At 52.0% G+C, this 23,705-nt stretch overlaps 1 protein-coding gene across 2 annotated transcripts; it reads right to left on the bottom strand.

The window, feature by feature from the left end:
- Positions 1-825: 825 nt before the first annotated feature.
- MERTK (MER proto-oncogene, tyrosine kinase) lies at positions 826-21,705 on the bottom strand. 2 transcript variants are annotated; one of them, XM_052690673.1, is made up of 19 exons: positions 21,466-21,705; positions 17,940-18,312; positions 17,590-17,690; positions 17,228-17,401; positions 15,369-15,455; positions 14,463-14,578; positions 11,216-11,399; positions 10,761-10,912; positions 7,798-7,948; positions 7,032-7,185; positions 5,607-5,692; positions 5,203-5,298; positions 4,834-4,914; positions 4,106-4,198; positions 3,911-4,029; positions 3,146-3,255; positions 2,640-2,799; positions 2,126-2,262; positions 826-1,368 (listed from the first exon to the last, which is right to left on the bottom strand). In XM_052690673.1, the coding sequence occupies exons 1-19, from the start codon at positions 21,542-21,544 to the stop codon at positions 912-914; spliced, it is 2,910 nt and encodes a 969-aa protein (XP_052546633.1). In that variant the 5' UTR covers positions 21,545-21,705; the 3' UTR covers positions 826-911. The 2 variants fall into 2 exon arrangements, with proteins under 2 accessions (XP_052546633.1, XP_052546625.1); XM_052690665.1 differs by having other exon boundaries at positions 7,798-7,951.
- Between the last annotated feature and the right edge of the window lie 2,000 nt (positions 21,706-23,705).

A 23,705-nucleotide genomic window follows, 5' to 3' on the forward strand; every position in this document is an offset into this window, starting at 1 on the left:
TCCCCGAGCCCATGTCCCCTTCCCACAGCCACACACTGTGGGGTGCAATGAACACTATGCAGTATGTGGGGTCCCTGCACCATCTACTGGGCATGGTGCAGTAATGAGAGCTGGGTCTGGGTACTGGCAGGGTTGGGGAGATCTCCTAGGGCAGAGTTTTGAGAGTTGTCTTCCCAGCCCGCAGTGGGGTGCTCTAAATCAGCCTGTGAGATGGAAAGAGCAGAAATCCCCCCAAAACAGAGAAGGAATGCAAGCCCCAGAGCAGCTCTACAGATAGGCCAAGTGTGGCTCCATTGCTCCCAGGCCTCTCCCATCAGTCTCCCGTAATGCCATCAATGCATTGCTCTGCACACAGGTAGGCCAGGATGATCAGTGTGTGGAGATGCACTGGGGACAAACCAAAACCCACTGTTTGGATAGGAGATGGCAAAGGTCCTGGTGCTGTCATTTGGGTTCTGCTTGGTGGTTTTCAGCAGGGACGTATCGCTGTGTGAAATGCCTGGGCCAGGGCTGTGTATCAGCCCTGACCATCCTCAGTACTGCTTGTTGAAAAAGCGACTGAAAATGCTCAAAAAGGTAAAAAAATAAAAAAAGAAATCCCACCTTTTCTGGTGCCACCACAGTCTGGGCTGCAGGAAGGCAACCCCAATGTGAGCAGCACCATTTACCCCAGATCTCCACACTGCCCACCCCTGCCATAGCCGTTACCCTCAGGGGGACATGGGCTGCTCTGTGAGCCAGGACCCAAAGCCTCCCAGTACATCAAACATCCTTAGAGCATTTAACCACCTTGTGGTCTCCTCCAGGAAGGGCTGGACTCCCGTATGAAAATAATGCAAGAAGAAATAAGACTGTTTATTAAAATAAAATCTCTCTGTCCCGATTCACACCCTGCTTCGCGCAGGCTCCATTCACAGCAGCACTTCAGAGTCCTCCAGGCAGCCATCAGCACAGGGCAGCTGAGCTGCAAGCGAGCTGCCAACAGGCAAGGTGCTGGCCTCGGTCCACGCCGAGCCCTGGTGGGGCAGCAGTGGGACGTAAGCCTCCTCCGTGGGGCTGCCCTCGCTCTCAAGGACGTACCTCGAGCCCCCGTCGTGGATATCCACTGCCACCAGCGCTGCCTCCGTGTGGGAGCAGCAGGGCTCAGCAATGTCCCCGGTGTCCAAGTCAGAGTCCGCTTGGGGGAAGCCCGAATCCTGGGTGGAGTCGGGGCTCTCCTCTGGCAGGCTGGTGTTGACGTAGATGACGTCCCCGGACCCCCTCAGGGCAGGAAGGCTTTCCAAAAGCTTCTCCAGATGAACTTTCAGCTGCGAGAACGTGGGTCGGTCAGCAGGTTCAGCCCTCCAGCAGGAGGACATGATATCGTACCTGGGAATGAGGAGAGGAAATGCAGCTGTCGTGGAGGATGTTGCTGAGTGCTGGGCTTCGAGATGTACGTGCTCTGATTCCCTGCTTGGAAACTGGGTGAGTCCCGAGTCACTTTGCATTAAAACAAAGCAAAACCCGCTCCCCCACTTTAGCTGTTTTGTTGAGAAAGGAGTGCAGCAGCCCTAGGCATGGCCTTTATGGCAAAACGGTCTTAAAAATGAAATAACAACAACAAAAACTTTGACTCCTTCACCACAAACTGCAGAGGGCACTGCTGCCACCTCTGCAGGACCCAGCAAGGTGGCCTCTGGCACTTCTCACCCCCCCACGCCGCCTGCTGCAGGCAGCCCATCATCAGCCTTTGGCGTGAACCCCACCAACACACTGCCTTCTGTGGGGATATTTTTGGAGACTTCTGTGTGACACCTTGCCTGGAGTCAAGAAGATGCTGGGTCATACTCTGCTATGGGATCTGGCTCGTATTAAAACTCATGAGATTAACAGAACATTAAAGATTTGGAGCTGTTTGTTTTTTTTTTTCATATGAGACATGCTCACTTAAAATTTCACCCACACCACTCTTCTGGCCAGCTCTCTTCTCAGAGCTAACCTGTGTGTGTGAGCTCCCTGCCTGTCAACCCTACAAGGAAAAAAGGTTCTGTCTTTGATATTTTTATTTGAATTCAGTGTCTGGGGACAGTTGGAGCGGGGACGTAGGAGGTTTTTTGCAGCCTGGGCATAGTGGTGTAATACTCACAGTTCATCTAAGCAGTTCTCAGGCTTTTTGAGCCGCTGCCCGTGGAATAGATACTCATAAATCTCGTGGTTCTGCACCCCTGGGTACGGAGTCATCCCTCTGGTGGCTATCTCCCACATGGTAACGCCAAATGCCCACTGTGGTAACAAAGGGAAAGCGTGCTGCAAGGACATTTCCAGGAGGAATGAATGAATCTTTTCATGGGGAAAGGTCACTTCCTAGCATCCACTGGGCTCTCGCACAATGCTAATAGTTGTATCTTCAGTCCTGCCTTCCCCAAAATTGGAAATGATAAGAAATGCCATACGACAGGCAAGCAGCCCACTCAGTAAACTTATTCCAGGATGCTGGGCAGGCAACGAAAGGTCAGCATGGCCTGTTACTGACTGGCTTTTGCACTTGCAAGGTACAAGAACAACCCCTACAAAGTGCTACAGCTGTGGAGGACTCGACTCAGGGATCACTTTCTTGCTCTTGGCTCCTGCTTCCTGGCTGCCCAGCCATGTGTACCTACCACATCACTCTTGGTGGTGTAGACACGGTCAGCCAGGGACTCTATCGCAATCCACTTCACTGGCATTTTTGCTATTCGGCCCTGACGATAGTAATCGCCGCTGTAGATCTTCTTGGACAACCCAAAGTCTGCCACGCACACCGTCATGTCGTCCCTTAACCTGCCGGGTACAAACGGGGTCAGAGAGCCCTGGGGATGCAAAGCCTGCTTTCCTGACAGATGTGTAATGACTGGTGATCACGCCTTCATCAGGCTGGCTCTTGAAACACTGGGTACGACTGCCTCTTCTTTCCACAGCTCAAGAAATGATGAGAAAGAAAAGTTAGACGTGCCAAATTCTGGACTCTAGTTCTGAGATTGGTCTCCTCGCTATGTCTCCCCAGGAGACTCCAAGGGAGGTTTTACTTAAGGAAACCCACTCTGTACTCATTCCTAGCACTATAAAGCCATGGGACTTCCACCACTTTTCACCTTGCCAGGCCAAAACAGAAGGAAAGCAAACTCACATGCAGTTCCGAGCCGCCAAATCCCTGTGAAGAAACTGCCGACTGCTCAGGTACTCCATCCCCAGGGCAATATCCACCATGAACTTCACCAGAGTCTGCAGGGGCACAAACTGAGGAGGGAGGATGTGGGTCAGAGGGTCTGAGTGCTTTGGGAGGCACGTTTGGTCTGACCAGACCTGCTCAGGCCAGCTCTGAGTTAGTCTCAGAGAGCACAAGGAGCCCACAGCAGTGGCCACCAAGGGTGACAGCCTCAGACCATGAGATTTATTGAATCAGAAACCTGCAGAAGCTGCAGATGCTGGGACAGCTGTTTCAGAAACAAAACCAAGCGCTGTCTGCCAGGCTGTCATGCAGGCCAGAACGGTCCATCCTGGCAAACCAGATATCATGCATACCCTTTGCACCTCTGCTTCCTCCTTTCACAACTTCTGAATGCAGCCTTCAACTAGATATTGTTTCCTTGTGGCTGTTCCCACCGGCTGCCTTAACATCACATATTACAGGCTAGAAAGTAGCTCTGTAGGAAAGGACTGTGGGTCGTGGTGTGGAGCAAGGTGACCGTGACTCAGGAAGGCACGAATCCCACAGGCTTGTGTAGGGCCAGATCCCACTGCCAGCAGCAACAAAGCAGGCGGCAGGACTACAACCAAGTCCTCCTGCAGTTCCCCAAAACCAAAGGCAGGTTTTGCCCGGTGTCCCTAAAAGAGGTACAGTCACCCCTTGCTCTTTGCAGGCATAGGACCCTTTGCTGCCCACCTTCGTTACCTGGGGGGCCATCTCCAGCCGGGAGCGAAGCAGGAAGCTGTGCAGGTCACCGTATTTCATGAAGGGGAGAACCACCATGGGCTTGGGGATCTGCTGAGAGCTCAGCTCGATGCACACGCCTGGAACACATGGACACAGCTCACACGTGGGACTTGAGTATGGTCCCACTCCCAGCCCAACCTGGGGACCCCATACCTAGGAGCTTGATGACATTGGGGTGGTCAAAGTCCTTCATGCACGCTGCTTCACTGAGGAACTCTTCTATCTCTCTATGGGAAAAGTTATCCACTGGGAAGCAAAGGAAAAACAAGAAATTTAAGGCCTTGAGAGCTTTAACACTTTAATCACTGCTGCCACATCCCTTTACAGCAGAGTTCTTGTGTGGGCAAAGGGTAAGGGACCACCAATATGACAGAGACATCACACCAGAGGTTTGCACCAGCATTGGGTTATGCAGCATATGGAAGCAGGGAAGAGTCCCACCCCGCTCATGCAGTTTGCAATGGGTCAGGCTGGACAGAGGCCACAGCACATAGGATTAGATATGAGCATCCCCAAAAAGCCTGGGGTCTCTAATCTGGCCAGAGACAAGTCCTGTCCTTTCCCAGTTCCTCAAGACAAAACTGGCTGTAAGAGGAGTGCCCTTCCCAGCAGGGCTTTGGTCATCATTTGGAAAAAGGCACGAGACAACCCACACACCTTTCCCCATATCCACCACGCTTTCCCTTCTACTGCCCAGCATCTGCCCAGCAGATCTCCTATCACAGCTGCATCTCTCTGGCTAGGACCAGGAGCAGTGGCAGAGACCAGCATCCCTACAGAACGGTACCAGGATATAGAGAGAGCCCCAGAGAGGGGTTTAGGGAGCACCAGTACCTGCTGTGCCAAACAGCAGCAGGTTCTGCAAGGCCAGGGTTACTTACACTTCATGGTCTTGACGGCCACCTTCTGTGGGGTGCCTTCTGGCTGGCTGAGACGCCCCTCCATCACTGACCCGAACTCCCCTGCGCCATGGGAAAGAAGCAAGCACTTTACCCACACCTCTACAGACTGCCTGTCGAGACATCGCTGTCTTCTCAAAGATCTGAAGTGCTCTAAGACAGAGACCTTGTCTCCAAAAGGCAGAGGGGGATGCTTGTGTCCTCGTGGCAGGACAAAGACATGAATGTAGGGGTCCAAATTCCCAGCTCTGCCATCCAGGGGCCAAGTGATGATGTGAACATCAGCAGCAGTCCCTGCTCCATCAGTCCAGCCACACACCCACCCCCAGCCCCTGCAGCACCATCACTCACCCTCTCCCAGGACTTTCCCCAGGCTGAGGGCATTTCTGTCAATGACGACATCCTGCAGCTTCTGCTGGAGCTCGCTGCTGACACCCAGGCTACCCACTGCAAGAGAGGGGAAGAGGAGTTCAGACCCAGAAGACTTCAGTTGCAGGCCTACCATTTACAGCATCAGGGTGTGCCATGGTACAGAGAGAGCTGACCGAGAGGCAAGGTTTCATAGTTTTGTAGCATCTGAGTTTCCCTTAATGCCCGTGGGCCATCCAGCTAGAGACAGAGCCTTAGAATTTCACAGGCAACCAGGTGAGGAAACCCAGCTTGGCAGACATGTGAAGAACTGGAAGAATCGGGCCCATGGCTTGCCCTGTTGCTATCCTGTCACCTCGTTGCAGAGGGATGAGAAGAACACTCACATGTCAGTTCGATGGCTCTCCGGCAGTAGGACTTCTTGGCTGTGTAGTTCACCACCAGCTCTGAATCATTTCTGCTGAAGGCATTCCTGGTGGGATAGAAAGTGTGCGAGGTCACTTCAGCTGTTTTCCCTCTGCTCAGAGAACCACAGCTGCAGGCACGGGTGACCACAGAGCTACCCATGAGATCAGCAGCAAAGGAGGAAATGCACATTTGCTCTGATCCTTTTCATTTCCCTCTCACTGGATCATTGCCATTGCCTACAACGTCTGATCAAAACATCTACTTGATAAACAAGGCTGATCTACAAAGGAGTGAGTCACAGAGGTATTCTGGGGAGGAAATGGGATACTCATTTCCTAGTCTCACAGCAGTCTGGGCTGGTAGCAATACTACCCACTTCCTACAGCGACCTCCTCTGCACGATGTGCAGCTTGAGCATATCAGTGCTCCACATCAGCACGTAGCTCCTTTAGTCACCACAATCCTTTAGCCAAAAAGAAGTCATGGGAGGCGTACGTCACAGCCCCAGAATGATGGTGGGCATGCTGCTGGGAGATGCTGTGCTGCCTCTGTGGAGCAGGGCAGAGGCCCAGCTCAGGGAAACAACAACTGCAAGGACACAGAGATCCCCATAATGTTACATCAGTTAGAGAATCTTACAGACCCATTTTTCAGACTGAGATTGAGGTGATGCTGTGAGGGACCAAAGCAGACGTCATTCACTGCCAGCTCAATAAACTCCCTTACTGAAGTGATGCATTTCCAAAGGAGTGGATTATAGCATTTTCCCATTTGGCATCCAATGATGCCACTCGTAAGACAAGCTGGTAACGCCACAATTATTTAGCACAAATAATAGGACAGGGCACTTAAATGCCACTCAGAAAGTCACAAGGGTGAGTGAGCAGTGCTGGCTTGCTGTAGGGGATAACAGCCCTTTGTCCATGCTACTAAAAATGTCACTAAGTGTGGTCCAGTGGTCTCTGCCCTGCCGACACTGGTGCTGCACTCAGCCCTTGGACCAAGACAGGTTCAGTGCGTGACGAGGCAGGAGGGGTTTCTCCAGGCCCCAGGACACAGGATATCATACATCTTTGTTCTCTCTCCACTGCATCAAAATGCCAAGGTCACCTCCCATACTGAATTGCCCGAGTTTACTTCCCTTTAAAAATAGGAATAATTAAGTAAAAGGTGCACTGCTGAGCTAAGAAAGGAAGGGGAAGTACTGTTGCTGTGGTAAAATCACACTTAGTTCCCCTGTGCCTCTCACTGGCATGAAAATGGGAAATGACAATGCTGAAAGAGGCAGAAGCCTTCTCCCTGGATCCAGGGGGGGCAAAAAGCTCCCCTGCCTGTCCTTCCCCCCACGCCTGCCACCTGCCCAGCTCAGAGCACCACCATCAGCTGCTCTCCCTTTGGCTTACCCATACTTTGTTTCCATGCATCTTTTCTGGATCACTACAGACAAGCAGAGGATCAGCCCAACAGCAACCGTACCACAGATGAAGCCCAGTGCTACTACAAAGGAGTCCGTGTTCCCAGATGCCGGCGTTGAAGAGGGAGCTGAGGTTATTAACCCTAAGGAAACATCATGTTAGCAGAGCCGGTGAAAGAGAATCAGCCCATGGAGAGCAGAGGAGGATATCACAGTGGCTTAGAAACCAATCCCTATTCAGCCTGGTGAAGAGGAGGCTCAGGGCAGACCTATGGCTCTGCAACCCCCTGAAAGGAGGCTGTGTGAGGGGGGGTCGGCCTCTGCTGGCAGGGAACGGCCATAGGACGAGAGGGGATGGCCTCACGTTGTGCCAGGGGAGGTTCGGGTTGGCTGCTAGGAACAATTCCTTCTGCAGAAGTGATTCTGCACTGACACAGCTGCCCAGGGAGCGCTGGGGTCACCTGGAGGAGTCCCAGAGCCGTGGGATGTGGCACTGTAGGACAATGGGCACAGTGGGGGTGGCTTGGTGGATGGCCTAAATGATCTTAGACGTCTTTTCCAACCTTAATAACTCTATGAATTTCCTGATGCTGCATTCAGATAGCCTGGCCAATGGGGACAGCATCTGGCATTGACAGAATGTGATGATGGTAGCAGGGAACTCTGACCAGATCTGTGCAAACCACCAGTCAAGGAAAGCGTACACTGTGAGCTTCCACAGCATCTCCCACCCGCAGAGACAGGAATCTCCTTACCACTGGCAGGAACAAAGACCTCCACCGGGCTGCTGAAGGGCCCCACGCCTCCCTTGGTGACAGCAGCCACACGCACTGAGCAGGTGGCATTGGTGGCCACCACAGGCAGGATGGCCACGGTGGCATTATGCTGGGCTTCCGAGGAGACGTTCTGCTGGAGACAAGAGAAGACGGGCATGGGATGGGGCTGACAGCAACAGTGAAAGCCAGAGGTTTGCTGAATTCATTATACAATTGCATGGCTTTGCTGCTGGAAGCCCAGAGGAAATACAGCAGGAGCAGCAAGCTATTTATGGAGAATAATAGCCCTGAAAAGGAGCTGAGCGTTGTTTCCTGCTTCAGTCTTTGCTTATCAACTGAAGCAGCAGAGCCAGAAAATAGGCAAGAAAGCCATCCTGCAAGGGAGGAGGAAAGGCACTGCACACACCAGGGTGTGAAACACCTTTCTCCTCTCACTTCTACAGCCATCAGCCCCATTCCACGCCCATAAAGGTGTTCTAAACATCAGCCTGCTCTTCTCCAGCGTGAGTAACACTGCCCCTGCCTGAGGCTGTGCTCCTGATTGCCAGGAGCTGGCACAAGGGCCACAGCAATGCTGCAGCTCTGTCCCACACAGCGTGGGGATGTGACGCACCCAGGGACAGCACGGGCTCTGTTCTGTGCCTGGCAGGTGGCCATGGCCCCGTGGTGCCACCCGAGCTCTGTGAGCCTTGTGCCAGGCAGTCCCACGAGCCCCTGAACCACCACCACCCCCTCGCATGGCACAGCCCCTCTGCCTTTCTACTGCAGTGCTCTCAGCTTCATCCTTCCAGTGCCCGGCCGCAGAGAGTAAGTCTTAGGACAGATATCTTCCGGTTTTATGCTAATCATATTTCCAGCTTGAAAAGTGTGCTTCCTTGCCCGGTGACATTAGAGATGTCAATGTGTTTCATGGCAAAGTTTGGTGTTTTTTTTTTTCCTTGATAAAAACACAAGTGATCTTTTCTTGCAAATTCCCTGTTGTTTCCTGATCTTCTTGTGACTCAGCCAAGCAGCTGAGAAAGTGCCTGCTGCTGCTTCTCGCTGGCTGCCAGCTGCAAAGCAACTGCCCTGTGATGTGCAAAACATCTGGCAGGCTGCTGGAAGAGGCAGAGCCTGGCTCTGTGCTGCTGCTCTCAACTTCAAGCGAAAATGGCAGCAGGGCGGGCAAGGAGGAAATCAGAACTGATTTCTGTTCACAAAAAGGCCACCGAAATTGATGTGAAACACAGACAAGCAGCAGGCAGAGCTCCACAGGCTCTAGCAGAAGGCACTGCCCTGAGGAACATCTCTTTTCCAACCACTTTGCTTTCATGGCACCCGTCAGTGGAAATGCACACGAGGTCATTTTCCCACCGCCAGCCTCAAACTGCGCTGGGATCCTTTAACATCTCCCACAGCCCTGCTGTGTCACTTGAGGACAGAGCCGAACAGATATCAAACGGCTCGTGGAGAGTATGAGAACATTTTCAAAGCAGACAGCCCTTCTGTCAGGACAGAACTGCCAAATTTAATGATTTTTATGAGTCTTGTGGTAGCTGAGGAATTCCTTCGTGTCTCAGCTCCTGCAGCCCTGGGTCAAACAAGAATCGCTGGTTTAAAAATAAAACCAGCACTTTTTGGAGTTTTAAAAATTGTTTGTTTTTTTTTTTAACTGATTGTGGAGAAAAAGAGGCCTGCAGGTGGCCCTGCTGACACAGAAATCCACAATCCCACCGCAGTTCTGGTGCCAGGACTTTCAAACTGATGGTTATTTGGGGGGAAGCCTGATGTGAGAAGGGCAGGATTCTTCGCAGCACTTGCGCTCTGTGGGGCCACTAGCACAGGAAGGAGAGAAGAAGCTGAGGATATCTAGCATTTAACATTCAGCCTCTCCAGAGCCCAAATTCAGAGGCTTTATGCCTGGAAAACAAAAGCTTTTCCACTTATTTTTGGCAAATGGCAACAATCACATTGCTCCTGTGCTTTGGTCTGTCTGTCCGTCAGCTCCAGCAGACAGACTGCAAGCAGCTCATGAGGGCACCCAGCTCCACAGCCAGCCCAAGGATGCTCTGTGAGGGATGTGGCACAGCCAACTGCCATCCCCAGCCCTTAGGATAACAAATGCTGGCCCCTGCCCTTGGTTTGCTGCCTCTGGGCATCTTCACAGGCATTTTTGCCTTTCAGAAAGTCTGTAAGCTGATAAAACAAAGCAGCACTGAGCACCTTTTGATCTGCAAAGCCAAGGTTGTCTGGAAGATAACTGCCTAGCAGAGCTACTTCCTACTTCCATCTGATCTCATTCCCCACTAGTGGGGTTTTTAGCCTCCTGAAAGCCAGCATGAACGAGAACAGTAATGGACCAGGGTCCTGAGCAGAAAGCATTTAACTTGGGAATTTTATTTAAAAAAATAATAAGTTTCCCAGAGCTTAAGGGCACAGCCTGTTTTTCACTTACTGCTTAAGAGATGACAAATGTGTCAGCATTTTTTTTCCATGCTAGTCACAAGACCATAATATTGTTTCCTTGACTTCATTCAGCCTGGATCTATACATGCTCTTTTTCAGAAGCATAAAAGGAGAACAGAAAATGCAGCATCTTACAAAAAAAGAGCATGAGTCACTTTTTCCACACAAAGTTTAGGTCGCCAGTGCCTCTCTGTGCTTTTTGCCTGGGACAGAGGAAGACCAAACCACAGCGCAGAGGGGACGGCTGGATACATCCATGCAATTATCCTAAGGCTCCCTGGCCACAAGCAGAACTTGGATGGAATCCCATCCTCCATCTCTCACGCTGTTTTGCCCAGTACCTAAGATGTCCCAAGGCCTGGAGGAGGCAAGCAATGCTGTGCCAAATGACTTCGTGTGCTGCGGATGGGTCCCCTGCCCTAACACGCTCCCAGAGCGTAACAACTCAGTGCTATGGGTTGTCTGTCAAACTCTCCCCCAGTCCCCTGGTGACTTACCAGCCCCTTGGAGTCCTGCCACGTGTGCCAGATGTGATATCCCTGCAGCTCCCCCTGTGTCCTCTCGAGGGGTGGCTTCACCCATCGGATTTCCAGGAAGGAGCTGGATTCGTTGAGTGACACTGTGACGTTCAGCGGCTGGCTAGTTGGAGCTGCAGGAGTCAAAGAGAAATAAGGGGAGGGGAGGCAGGGGGATGTGTGCATCCCTGAGGGACGTGGCAGGTGGGCTGAAAATGAGCTGCAGCTCAAGCAGACAGCATCCACTATTTCCAATCGCCTTTAATATTTCCAGCAGGTGATCGCATGTGGGTACATTTCCCTTCTCCAGTCAAGATATCCCAACCCTAAACAGCCATCTCTCTGAAGCAGCAACTCATCCAGGCAGTGCTGCACAGAGCACAGCAGTGAGCCTTAAGCAGGGAAACCTTTCTCAGCACTAGCAACTCATTTCCTACCTCCTTCCGTGGTACTGGCTGTTATCCAGGGGCTAAATGCCGACCAACCGACTTCATTCTTGCAAGAAACACTGATGTTATAATCTGCCATGGGCCACAGCTGCTGGATGTGATACACGTGGGGAGGCACCGACGTGTTAAAGAGCAGAAATGAGACATTGCTTCGTGGAACGGCTTCCTTGACCTTAATGGAAAAATCAGTCCAGAAACAGGGATTAGTCAGCAACAACCTGCAGGCTGAGAGGCACAGCAGGATTTTACATCTGCAAACAGGATCCAGAGCCCTGCCTCCCTTTCTGTCCTCCATCAAAACAACACCAGGGCTTCATCCCTCCCAAGCAGAAAGCTGACAGCAGGCCATCCTCAGAACCCAGCGCTGGGTCTCAAATGCATGTGGAGAAGAAAGAGATGCAGCTTGACATGGCAGATATGTGTGAAAATGTGGAAAGCAAAGGGAGGGCAGGATGTTTTGCTATTTCTTGCAACTGGAAGCAAAAGGAGCACCCTATTAAATTACCAGGCAGTGAGTCTCAAACAAACAAAATGAAGTCTGTTTTCATTCAGCACATCGTTATTCACAGAACTTATCAGACTTTGTGGGAGACAAGAATGCACACAGCCCCAGGGGAGCATCAGTCAAATCGATGGGGAACCAGGCAGCCAGGAGTATTAAGGGTGAAGGTCTAGATGCAATCTGTGCCGGGAAAGATCTCCCCATCAGGGAGCTCACTGTGTTAGCACAGTCTTCCCTCTCGTGAACCCTCTAGAAGGACCAATCACAGTCCTCACTACACTCCATCGTTACCCAGAGAAGGTTGCCCAGAGAGCTGTGGGTGCCCCAGCCCTGGAGATGCCCAAGGCCAGGTTGGATGGCACCCTGGGCAGCCTGAGCTGGTGGAAGGCAGCCAGCCCACGGCAGAGGATTGGGACTGAGTGGCCTTTTGGGTGCCTTTCAACCCAAGCTATTCTGTGATTCTATGATCATTGAAATGAATGAATGAATTCAATGCATTAGGAGCAAGTCACGATTTTTGGACAAAGATAAACTTTTTTTCCAGTGTATCAGGGCTGAAAAAACTCCCTAAAAGGCTGGAATGACTGCTCACATTGGGGAAAGCATCTCATCATATTCCAGGACCTGTTTCCACTGCAGCTGGTGGTGCTAACTGGCTGATCCCACCCCAGATGCAGAGCTGGGACATTGAGCTTCTGCTCTGATCAGGCGTGAGAGAGACGTGCTTGCTCAGCATCACCTCTTCTGTTTTGCTTTCCATGCATGTCAGCAAAGTTCTCGGAACACAGCAAGCCCCACAAGAGCAGTCTCTCACTAGGTGGTGGGCAGAAGAGGGAAGAATGAGAATGAGAGACACTGGCATGAGCAGTGTGGATAACTCAGAAGACAACCATACTTTTCCTCTGGAAAGAGTCTATCAGACTAAGGTGCTTATTTTAAAAACATGTTTTTTACAAACTAACAGCTTGAACTCACCAGATATGATAAGAACAGCTCCTGCTTTAAGCACCAGGATGCTCAAAAATGATCTGTGTGGTTGATAGGCCACGCTACCCAAGCAAGAGGATTATCAAAGGAGACAGGAGAAAAAAGGCTTAGTCACGGCTGTGTTTTTGCCAGAAATCATGTCTTGTTTTCCAAATTGAAAGGCTATTTCCTACTGACAGACCATGAACATGAAGTCATAGGAAATTCCTTGGCTCTCCACCCCACTTCCTGAGCTCCATTCGGAATGCGGCGGTGGACACGGCGCTAATATTAGCTCAGGTACCTTTCCCCTCAGTAACTCCTTTCACTTTTACCTGCCTTCCGACATCCTCTGTCTCCTGAGAGGTCAGAGGACACGTCACATAGAAATAGGCTGGGAGGAAAAGGGAGGAAACAGTCTGTCCTCTGGCTCTTCACTCTGCACAGCCTTTCGCTCAGCCATGGGCGCAAACACAGCGCTGACTCGTGGGAGCTGCCTGAGGGTTATGGGAGGGCACTGGAGCAAGCTGGGAGCTGGGGCTCTGCTGTCACCGCTGCCACTCAGGCTTCTGAGCATTTTCACTTCCTACCAGTGAGAGTTCACACGATCTACTTAAAGCCACCCAATTTTTAATGCTCTGAGAGAGATGGGACCTTCGGCATATAGCCGAAGGAGGATTGCTCTGACATGAAGGCTAATGAGTACACGAAGGTTAATGAGTACATGAAGGCTAATGAGAGGGTTTGTAAATGCGGAAGTCTTGGGTGCCACAATATGCTGAGTTCAGTCTGCGTAGGATTTCTCCTGGCAGTGGCTGCTCCTCATCCCAGGACAGACTGTGTACTGCCTGAACCAGGGTACAGATTAACCACTGCAAAAAATGCATCCAGAAGAGAGCAAGCAATGGGACAATGAGACTCTGCAATGACAAAGAAGGGCAGCGGGCAGAAGCTATTTGCAGGGCTCCATGAATCCATGAAGATGGCTTCACTAGCTTGTCCAGGAGACTGACGACCCTCAGCTCCTCCCCAGTACTCAGAAGGTGTCAGGAGTGGAGAGCTGAGAGGAGCCTCCATCTCCAAACTCCAGGGGGAAGACCAGTCTGGGAAGTGTTTGATCAGAAGGTAAAAGTGGGGACAAGCACGTGATAGTAGCAATTCAGGATGTAGGAAACCTCCCAAAGAGCATCTCTCTGGGCATCTCTCTACGAAGAGACCTGACAACCTGACTATCTCGACTGAGAGATCTAAACCTCGATTTGGAGGTTCCTGTTTCCCTCCTAAGTTGTCTATTCTATGTATTTCAAGTGAAATGAGATGACCTTCCCCCCTCATGACTCACAACTTGAGGACCAGCATTTGCATCCTGTTTCCTCTGCCCACCCAAACAGCTGTCTGGGTGGTGCCACCCAGCACAGCCCTTTTCCCATTCAATTTCTCTGCAGGAAGCCTTTCAGTGAACTTTCTCCTGGCAGCAGGCAGAGCAAAGCCACACTCTGTGAGCAGACCACACCAGGCCCAGCACAGCTCCTTTGGAAGCCTGTTGTCCACCATAATGGTGCTCCAGCTGCCAGGTTACCAGCACCTAGAGACTCTACTACTCAGGTTTGACTTCTTGACTTTGCACTTTCCCTTTCAAAACTACTGGGAAAATCCAGCTCACTTTGCCCAAACCAATAGCTTGGTCTATTTGGTTCATGCCAAAGAACTTTGATTTTTCCCTGCCTTTGAGCATCCAGGCTGTAGAGGCAGGGGCCACAAACTTACCTTCACACTGCAGCTGTTCAAGGCAGAGAACGCATCGAAGCCTGGCACCCAGGAGATCACAATGCTGTGGGCCGTTCTCTTCAGGACATGCACGGTTTTTGGTGCAGATGGTATTCCTGTAAGGCAAAGCCAAGCACAGTCAGCTCTGGTGCTGGAGAGCTATGGGAAGCACTGCCTAGCTCAGGGCAGGCAGTGGGACTGTACTGGTAGGGGCACAGCAGCCCATATGCCTAGTACAAGCTCAGTAGGTTTAGGCCTTAGCACAGACATGGCCTGGCTGGCTTCCCCCATGCAGCTGCTGAGGCTTCAACTGTGCAAGAAGCCCAGGAACTGTCCTGGTTAGAGCTGCAGCAGTATCCTGCATCGGTGCACTGTAGATATTTTAGACCACTGGCAGGGAAGTAGAAAATCTCTGTTTTGACAGCACTCTGTGAGCTGAAACTACGCTCTGCGTTGCTTAGAGGCAATGACATTTTGGGGAACACCTTCCTTGCATTACCAGAGTGGTTCCCATTAGGAATGTCAAGAATTAACACCATTTCCTATGGAAAACTGTGAGTGCTGCCCTGGTTGTGAAGGAAGGAAAAGAAGGATACAACCCTTCGGAAACCTACTCTGGGTCTGACAGTTCTGCTTTCAAATGTGCTTTTTGGTGTTTCCTCCCACGGCTGCAACACTGGAGCTATCCTTGCTCCAAATGACCAAACAGCTCTGGGTGACTGTGCTACTACCTGCAACCTGCTTGATTTTAAATATCATTTTCAAACAGGAAAAAATAAATGTGCAAGTCCCAAAAACACCACCACCAGGTAGTGTTGAACGAGTGCTGGGAAGTGTGGAGGTTCAGGCAGCTCCTGATGGACAGATGTACTCAACAAGGAAAGGTAACACCATGGTCCCACTTACCTTTCACGTTGACCCGCCCAGGGTTGGAAGCAGTCAGCCCTTTGCTGTTGTGAGCCTCACAACTGAACAGTGCTGTTTCATTGAGACCTGCAGGGGAAAAACCAAGGATCTGTTTGCTGCACCTCTGCAAAATGCCCAAATCATAGCAACTTTCCACCTGCTGCTCACAAAAAAAAAAAAAAAAAAAAAAAAAAAAAAAAAAAAAAAATTGTGGCTTCCTTTGTTTTAATGTCGCCTTATTTTCCTCCAGCAACACAGAAAAAACTCTTCCACCACTTTTTGTCCCTCTGGCTGGCAGCTGGCTGGCCGAGGGTGACCCGTGCAGACCTTCTCACCACCTTCCACACCACGAGCACATGCATGCAGCCAGCACCAGCGCACAGGACAGGGCTGTGTGTTTCTACGGCATCGTTGCACAACCTCTTGAGTAAGCACTTGTTTTGTGTTCAAAAAGGGAAAGACAGAAAGCAGAAGAGCCCACCACCATGGCTTGAATCAGATGACTACTTTCCAAAGACTGCTCAAATCTCCCAGCTGATAATGAAGAAAGACTTCTTTCGGGGTCTGCTGGAAATACCCAAATGCAGAGTGCTGCTGGTTTCCTCTGGCTGTTAGCATGGCCTCTGCAAGTTGACCAGCGAGCAACAGCACCCAGAACTTTTGTCTCATGTCTGCCTGAGACAGGTGCTGAGCTGTCCCTGCTGTGCACATGGTGGCACAGGTGCCTGGGAGCACATTGTTTGCTGCCTTCCCCGAGTGGTTGAAGCTGTGTGCAGCATCCCCAGCATTTTTCATTTAGCTCGGCAGACTGCAGAGATCTGCACGAAGGCGCAGCGAAAGTCGTCTGCCTTTGCAGCTCATCCACCTGGATGTGCAGCAGTTGGTTGGGAGGTTGGCTGCAAAGAAGGAGGGTGCGGCCATCCTTGGATGGAAACGAGGACAGGGAACGATGTACCAGCCTGTTCTATTGTATCAACACATCCCAGTGCTTTTTGGGTACTGTCCAAGCCTTGCTTTTACAGCCTTTTCCTCTCCACTGGAAGGAAAACAGCCTCCTGTAGTTGTACAAGTAGAAGGAACCTAACTAATTCAAGCCTATGGATGAATAGAAGACGTTTGGATGCCAAATCCAGCAGCATCAGCACACAGTGCTTTACCTAAAGCCTGCTTCTTGGAAGCTTAAAACCATCCTTACTGGGAACGATTTTAATGAAATGCCTCTCTCATTTTAGTGAAATGCAACGTGAAGGACTCGCTGCAGTGTCCTGGCCTTACCAAGTGGCACCTGTGGCAGTGTGACACGGCTTCTGGACCCAAAGGGAACTGTCCAAAAACATCCCAACCTAACTTGGGCCAACCGGATTCATTCCAAGAGGAATGAGTCACTTCTTCCGGCTTTCACTGCCTTTTAAAGTCTGCCTTTGGATGCCAAGACAAGTCAGTTACAGCATGGCTGTTAATTAGCTAGTGGCCTCCTTTGCGTGAGCAAATCAAGAAATCCTTCCTCTCTTTTGCCTCTACAGTATAACTACGCTGGGTTTTGTATCACAGAGGACTTTTCTCCCTATGCTTCAGCAGGTTGGCAGGGAGATGTTTAGCAGGGACAATTTCCAGGTCCTCCAGAGACATTAAGAGGGGATCAGCCCACAAGAGCAGCAGCGCTGGAGGCCAACAGCAACAAGGTTACCTACAGCAGTAGGGCTACTCTCAGCAGCACACCCCGCATGCACTGCAGGGCTCAGATCTAAATTCAGGGTTGTGAGACCTTAAGAGCTAAGCCTTGTGGGCAGCCAAGATACCCAGCACTCACAGAAATGCTCATGTCTGCTTCCACTGGAATAGGTTCCCGCTGGGCTCACCTGGCACAGTCAGAACTGATGGGGAGATGTAGGGCTTCACGTTGAGTTGGACATTGTTACGAAACCAGTAGATTTCCACAGGCTCTGGCGGACCCACAGCTTGGCACGTGAGGTTGAAGGGGCTGTTCTTGGTGACATTCAGCTTCTCAGGCTGTTGAATGAAGTGTGGGAGCCCTGCACATATGCAGAGGAGAAAAACAAAAGATTCAGAGAGCTCAGCAGCACTTCTCCAACAACAACCCCACACTGTTTCACTCGGGCTTGGCTTTGCCAACCAATCCCTTCCATCCAGCCTCCCTGGATGTCTGTGGCAGACATGGCAGCTTGTCAGACACATCTAGCCTTACTCATCTCCAGCTCACCTTCCAGCTGTACCAAGATGGGATCGGATGCAATCTCAGTGCCAGAGATGTTGAGTTTGCAGACATAGGAGCCGTTATCCGAGCGCTGAGCAGCCCGGATGCTACAAGAGAGAAGGGTGAGGTTGTGAGGGCTGTGATGGGGAGAGATGCCTTGCACACCTGAACACAGATAGGTGGGAGGTGGGTTGAAATCAGCATCAGTAAGCCCAGTGCCCATGGCTAACAGATGATGTGTGTGCAGAGCCTGCCTTTGAGGGCTAGGGAGCTCACTCCTGTCGGTGCAGGGCAGCCATCCCTCCCCAGGAGCCATGCTGGGGACATCCCTCCTGCAGAAGGACAGCACCGGTTACCTGAATGTGGAGGTCATGGCTACCTCCTCTTCATCAGGGATCTCAAAGTGGCTGGTGGCGATGCGGTCCAGAGTGTGCAGCTCCCTGCCATCCTTCCACAGGGAAATGCTGGGGGAGTCTGGCCGGAGCAGCAGCTGAGGTACTTTGATGGAGCAGTTAAATGTGACATCCTTGAGCTCATTTATCACAACGTGTCCCACGGTGGGGTTAAATTTCAGCTGTCCCAGGGAGGTGGCGGAAGGCTTTGAGCTCTGGGGAGGCCAGTGGCCACTGGCGAGGCCTCGTTTGGGGCGGTGATGCCTTGCCCACAGAGGCCTTGCCAGCGGGGCTCCTGCAGAGAGGGACCTCAGGCCTCCATGTCTGCCAGCATCACCTGCAAGAGGAGACCTCGGGTTTGTCACTTGTCACCCAGAAACTTCCCCAAAAGATTCAAAGCCTCCAAGGCACCTCATGTAGGAGCTTCAGGGAGGAACCAGGGAGCTGGGGGCTGTCCCAGGACTGAACGTGTACAAGCAGCACCTCTAAAAGCACCTTTAAGCAAACCAGAAAGTCCCGGACTGTGCTTTTCTCATGGCAGGGGAGAGGCGGGAGCTGTTTGTGCTGGATCACGCCCTGGGGACTGGAGTCGGGCAGGAGGAATTTGGGACTCAGAAAACCCCTTTCAGGGGCCTCATCTCAGGCGTTTCCAGCTGGGAAGGAGTCCCCGCAGAGGATTTGCATGGGCTGGTTTTAGGCTTTCTGCTCCTGAAGCAGCTCTGTCCCCAGCGTGGGGTGAGCTGGGCACAGGGGATGGGCAGCACACAGCAAGCACAGCGCTCTGGGGTACAAAACCACCCAGCTTTGGAAAAGGCAGGCTGAGCCAGCCAGGCTGCTGCTGCTGGGAGCTGCCCTCACCCAGTTGCTGGGGGGAAATAACTGCACTGATGGAGACTTGCCTTCAGACAGTGTGTAGGAGCTGCCTGCTATGCAGCCTCGTTCTCCCACCACACTGCCCTTCTGCAGACGTTTTTCCAACAGAAGACACTTTGCCAGCTCTCTCTGTGGCTTTCTTTCCCCCACCTACATGCCACTTAACACACACAGTCATTGAGCTGTGCCCTCCGCCTCCTTCCTCGTGCATTCCACACAGCCACAAACAAGACGAGGAGCAGCTCCATGGACAGCCGTTCCCCCAAAAGAAAAGCATATATTCCGAAGAGAGAAGATCTGGAGAATACCCTGCAAATAGGTACTTCAATTTCTCAGCTTCTGGAGGCATACAGAAATCCCGAGCACATCAGTAAATCTCCCTTGCTGCAAGTGAGGGCACTGTGCCAGACAGGAGTTAAACCTCCATTAATTTCCCTCTTCCGAAAAAGCTATTCTCAGTGTAAAAACAAAAAAAGCAAAAGCAACGCTGTGAGCAGAAAACACGATCTTTTTGCTCAACCCGAGTTCAGCTGTGTTTGTTTTGGGGCAGGTCTGAGTCCTGAAACATCAAACAACTCCAGGTTTTTAAAGATACGTCATCACTATCGTAAGAAATGGAGCACAAGCCTGGCGTTCTGTGCACAGAGCCAAGAAACACAGCCTAATTTTGAGGCTGGATGTGCTCCTTTGCTAAGTTGCTCGCTATTTTTAACCCCTGAGAAATGGTGCTTCTAGACAGGAACTCGAGAGGAGTTTTAAAGCTGGACATGGGGAAGAGAAAGGCTCTCCCTGACTGACACACAAAACAATGGGTTTCCCTTTCAGGGGAAAAAATAAAAAGAAAAAAGACTCTAAGCTTTTTAAACAAGCTTCCTAATCTCCACCATCTCAACACAAACAAAGTCCTCCACATGACTGCAGCTAAACGCAGTGAGATTTACTCACAGCAGCCAGGTGAGCGGCTCTGCAGTGGCCAGATAACCCCCAAAAGACAGGAGGAAAGCAAACAAGCAAGGAACAAACAAGCAAGCAACACAGAGAACCCCTCCCCTTCTCCTGGCAGAGGTCAGCCGGGTTGGAGGCATTCCCTTCCCAGCAGGACTGACCCCAGCAGGATGGCTGAATGATGGAAAGGCGGGCGCCTGATGGGAGCAGCCATGATCCTGCCCCACTGCGGGGCACAGCCAGCATGGTGGCACTGGGACTGCTCACACTGTTCCCACGGGGCCGGCTCAGTTTCTGGCTATCACCAGCTCTCCCTCTGCGTTCCCCTTCGAGGCAAACTTTGGAAAGCAAAGGGGATCTCAGCCTCAGTTTCTGCGCTGATGAAGTGGAAAGAGGTATTTGCTGGCCCAGGAATGAAATATTTTCCTCTTTGACTCATGCTGACAACAGGAATTTGTTGAATGAAGAGCTCCCTTTCGAGCACCCCTCCGTCCCCAGCTGTTTGGGGTGTGGCTGTCCCCGAGGACTCATCCGTGGTCAGGGCTGCTTACTTCAGGCTGGCCCCAGAAGCCAGAGCCCCAGAGTTGGGAGTGGATGTGCATGGGTGTCCCAGGTACCCGCAAGGTGCCCACTGCTCTGCAGCAGCATAAGCTGGCAAGGAAGAAGTTCCATGTGCAAGCACGATGCTGCTCATTCAACATACCTGGACTGGCAGCAAAACTCCAGCGCTAGCAAAGCTCAGACCCCAGGGCCAGGATAAGCAAGCAAGCAGGTGGCAGAGCAGTGATGATGCTCAGCATGCCTCCTCTGCTGCTAGCCTGGAGAAGGGAGCCTAAGCAGAAAGTCTGCCTGCTGAAAGAGGCACGATGCTTTATTATAGATGAAAACAATAAATGAGGAGTTGCACGCCCCATGGGGGAGTCATAAGTTGTCCTACTGCGATCCCAGTAAAAGAAAGCATTAGAAAATGCACAGGTCTGCCCCCGAATGCCTTATGTCAGTACTCCTGTATTAGCAGAAATAACGCACCTGCTGACAACTGCTTTCTGCCTGGGCACCTGTTGAAGTGAATCCTCACAGCCATGCAGCACAGAGCCTGACCTGAGGAAGGATGGGGAGCACCTCTTAGGACTGCTGCCTCCATCCTGCCCACCAGAGCTGTCCGAGATGAATGTGCCCTGAGGCCACACCTGGCTTTTGAAGGCACCCTGGGCTTCACACACCTTTTGTGTGACACATTCCAGGACTGCAGTTTGAATCCGAAAACAGCGGTGGGTTTGCGGTACTGCAGGCTCCCTCAGCCCACGGTGTGAATTCAAAACAAACCGATCCGACTACTATCCCAGCTGAGAAGCACATCTTCCCACCGACCCCACCACCATCCGACCCTGCCGGATGGACACGAGGCAGCCACGCTTTGCTTTTGAGCCCCCAGACCACGTCTCTTTGCATCGCATTTTTCCAGGTAACCCAAGCTCCACAAACAGCGTGCCGGTGCCACGAACGCAGCCATTTCGGCCGGCACAACTCGGGGGCACATCCCATCGGCAAATCCAGCACGGCAAATCACTTCCCTCCCCTAAAAAAAGAGCGGGGTCCCGTCGCCCACCGGGAGGGCCGACGGAGACACCGCTGCCCGCAGCTCCCGCCCGCAACCCCGGCCCGGACTCACCGAATTCAGCGGCCCCGCAGCGCGGCGGGGGCAGCGCGCAGAGCAGAGCGCAGAGCAGCGCGCAGCGCACGCCGCCCATCTCGGCCCCGCACCGAGCACCGGATCCGCTCCGCAGAGCTGCACGGTTCGTGGCGGCACGGCACGGCACGGCACGGCACGGCACGGCACGGCACGGCACGGCACGCCTCCCGCCTCGGCACGGGGCGGGGACAGCGCCAGGCTGCGGTACCCCGAGGGACGAGGTGTTGATGTGTAACGAAGAGATATGGGGGGTGGTCAGCGGGGTGACGAGGGGACACACGTGTGCACCAACTCAAACAGGGCTTTGAGAGCAGCCCAACGCAAGGGGCTGGGCTTTGGGAACGGGCCACCCCGCTGAACTCCGTGTGTTTCTCTGCTTTCTGCTCCCCGTGCCTAATGCTCACGCAACAAGTGTAGCTTTCTCACAATTGCCTGCGGTCTTCCCAAAGCCGTGCAGAGCTCTGCTGATGGCACTGGGTGCGGGTGTGCAGCAAGGAGACACAGCAAAACAACTTATTTCTCCTTGTGGCTGCCTCCTGATGGGAGCTGGGATGGGCTGTGCCTTTCTCGGGCTGTTAGAAAGAAAGGAACCATATGAAATTCAGTTGGGAAGAAAAAAAAAAATTCTGAAATTTAGTGTGGAAAAAAAACCAAACCAAAACAAAAAGAATAAATCACTTCCAGACCAGCTTTGACTTGCAAAGCTGCTTATTCCCTGTGCGTTCCCAGGCCCTGGTGACAGGGATTGAATTCCCCCTTCGCCGCCTCTTGTGCTCCAGAGCAGCTCCTGACATCTTGAAGTGATCAGCAGCTACGGAAGGGCGCGTGTCGCTGGAGGCCCAGGTTAAAGGGGAGAAGCAAAACATGCTGAAGCTGCTACAGGAAGGCTTGGCATCTCCTGCCATGCCTAAGGGTGGCTGCTTCTGTGCAGCTCCCACTGTCACCCACGGGCCCAGGAGCAGGCATTTTGCCCTCTCTTTGCTCTCTGGAATCACAGCACAAGCCGGTTGTTCGGGGTCAGCCTTTGTCACACGGGTGCATTTTCATCTGGCTCCATTCCCCGTTGCTGCTGGCTTTGCAATTTTTTGAAAACAAAGTGCTTGAAGGGGGGCTCTGGCCTTTATGGGCCTTTATGGGAGTGGAAAAAGGTTTTTGCATCAGGATGGCAGCATGTAGTTGACCCCGCTAGCATAGGGCAAGGAGGCAGGTTGCCCAAGGAGGCTGTGGATGCCCCATCCCTGCAGGCATTCAAGGCCAGGCTGGATGTGGCTCTGGGCAGCCTGGGCTGCTGGTTGGCGACCTGCACACAGCAGGGGGTTGGAACTGGATGAGCGTTGTGCTCCTGTGCAACCCAGGCTGTTCTATGATTTTTTAAGATAGGGAAGAAAAAAACCAACCACAGTGTGGATAGAGAAAGAGGATTTGAGTAGCTATTTATAATCCCTTAATTTGGGTCATTTTGCTATGGTGGCTGAGTTTCTGCCCAGAGCTGGGATACGTGAGTCTCCAATTCAACAGGGTTTGTCACAGTTCTTTTGGGCACAGCACAATGTAAAGAAGAGGCTGGTGCATAGAAGGGGAAGAAGACAATAGGGAGAGGAGAAACCAGAGGAACTCTCACCCCCAGCTGGCAACAGGAAAGCTCTGGAAGCAGCCAGATACTCACACTTCCAGTGCCCAATGGGTGGCAGCCAGCCCTGGGCAGGGGGTTGGAGTTAGGTATTCTTGAAGGTGATGCAACCCCAGCCATTCTGTCTGAGTCTGACCACTTTGCCCTCGGGTTGGTGACACACGGTTTCCACATCGCCCCCTCTACCACCATTCTCAGTCTCTTCCACAGCTCCTCTCTTCAGCGTTCAGCACAGCAAACATTCTTTCCTCCCCAAGGGAAGCCTGGCTATCGGGCCCTGACATCCCTATCCAACTCCACACATGGAGAAATTCATGCATCTACTTGTTCCTGAGAGCTTGATGGTTTCATTTCCTCCCTTGTCTTTTCAATGGGAAACTCAACACTGAGTTGCAAACGGGCTGTGTATTACAGTCCCAAAGTACACGATTGACCGGAGCCATAAGATATTGCCTGCTCCCACTGCCCAGTGGCCAGGCATCATCCAGGATTTGGCAGGAAATATCTTCCAGCCTCCCCCCAAAAAATGATGTCAAGAGGACCGAAATGAGACGATAACCTGTGGGGGACAGACCTTAAGAGAGGGAAA

This window comes from Tympanuchus pallidicinctus, unplaced genomic scaffold (assembly GCF_026119805.1).
Source record: "Tympanuchus pallidicinctus isolate F22 unplaced genomic scaffold, pur_lepc_1.0 scaffold1, whole genome shotgun sequence".
Classification (NCBI taxonomy): Eukaryota; Metazoa; Chordata; class Aves; order Galliformes; family Phasianidae; genus Tympanuchus; species Tympanuchus pallidicinctus.

What these genes read in the sequence shown, in the direction of transcription:
- MERTK (XM_052690665.1), bottom strand. Translation starts at nt 21,544, where the DNA reads ATGGGCGGCGTGCGCTGCGCGCTGCTCTGCGCTCTGCTCTGCGCGCTG. An exon ending in TGAACAGCTGCAGTGTGAAG is followed by an intron (nt 11,400 to 14,462) that starts GTAAGTTTGTGG and finishes TTTTCCATTAAG; the next exon opens with GTCAAGGAAGCCGTTCCACG. An exon ending in GAGAGCCATCGAACTGACAT is followed by an intron (nt 5,299 to 5,606) that starts GTGAGTGTTCTT and finishes CCTCTCTTGCAG; the next exon opens with TGGGTAGCCTGGGTGTCAGC.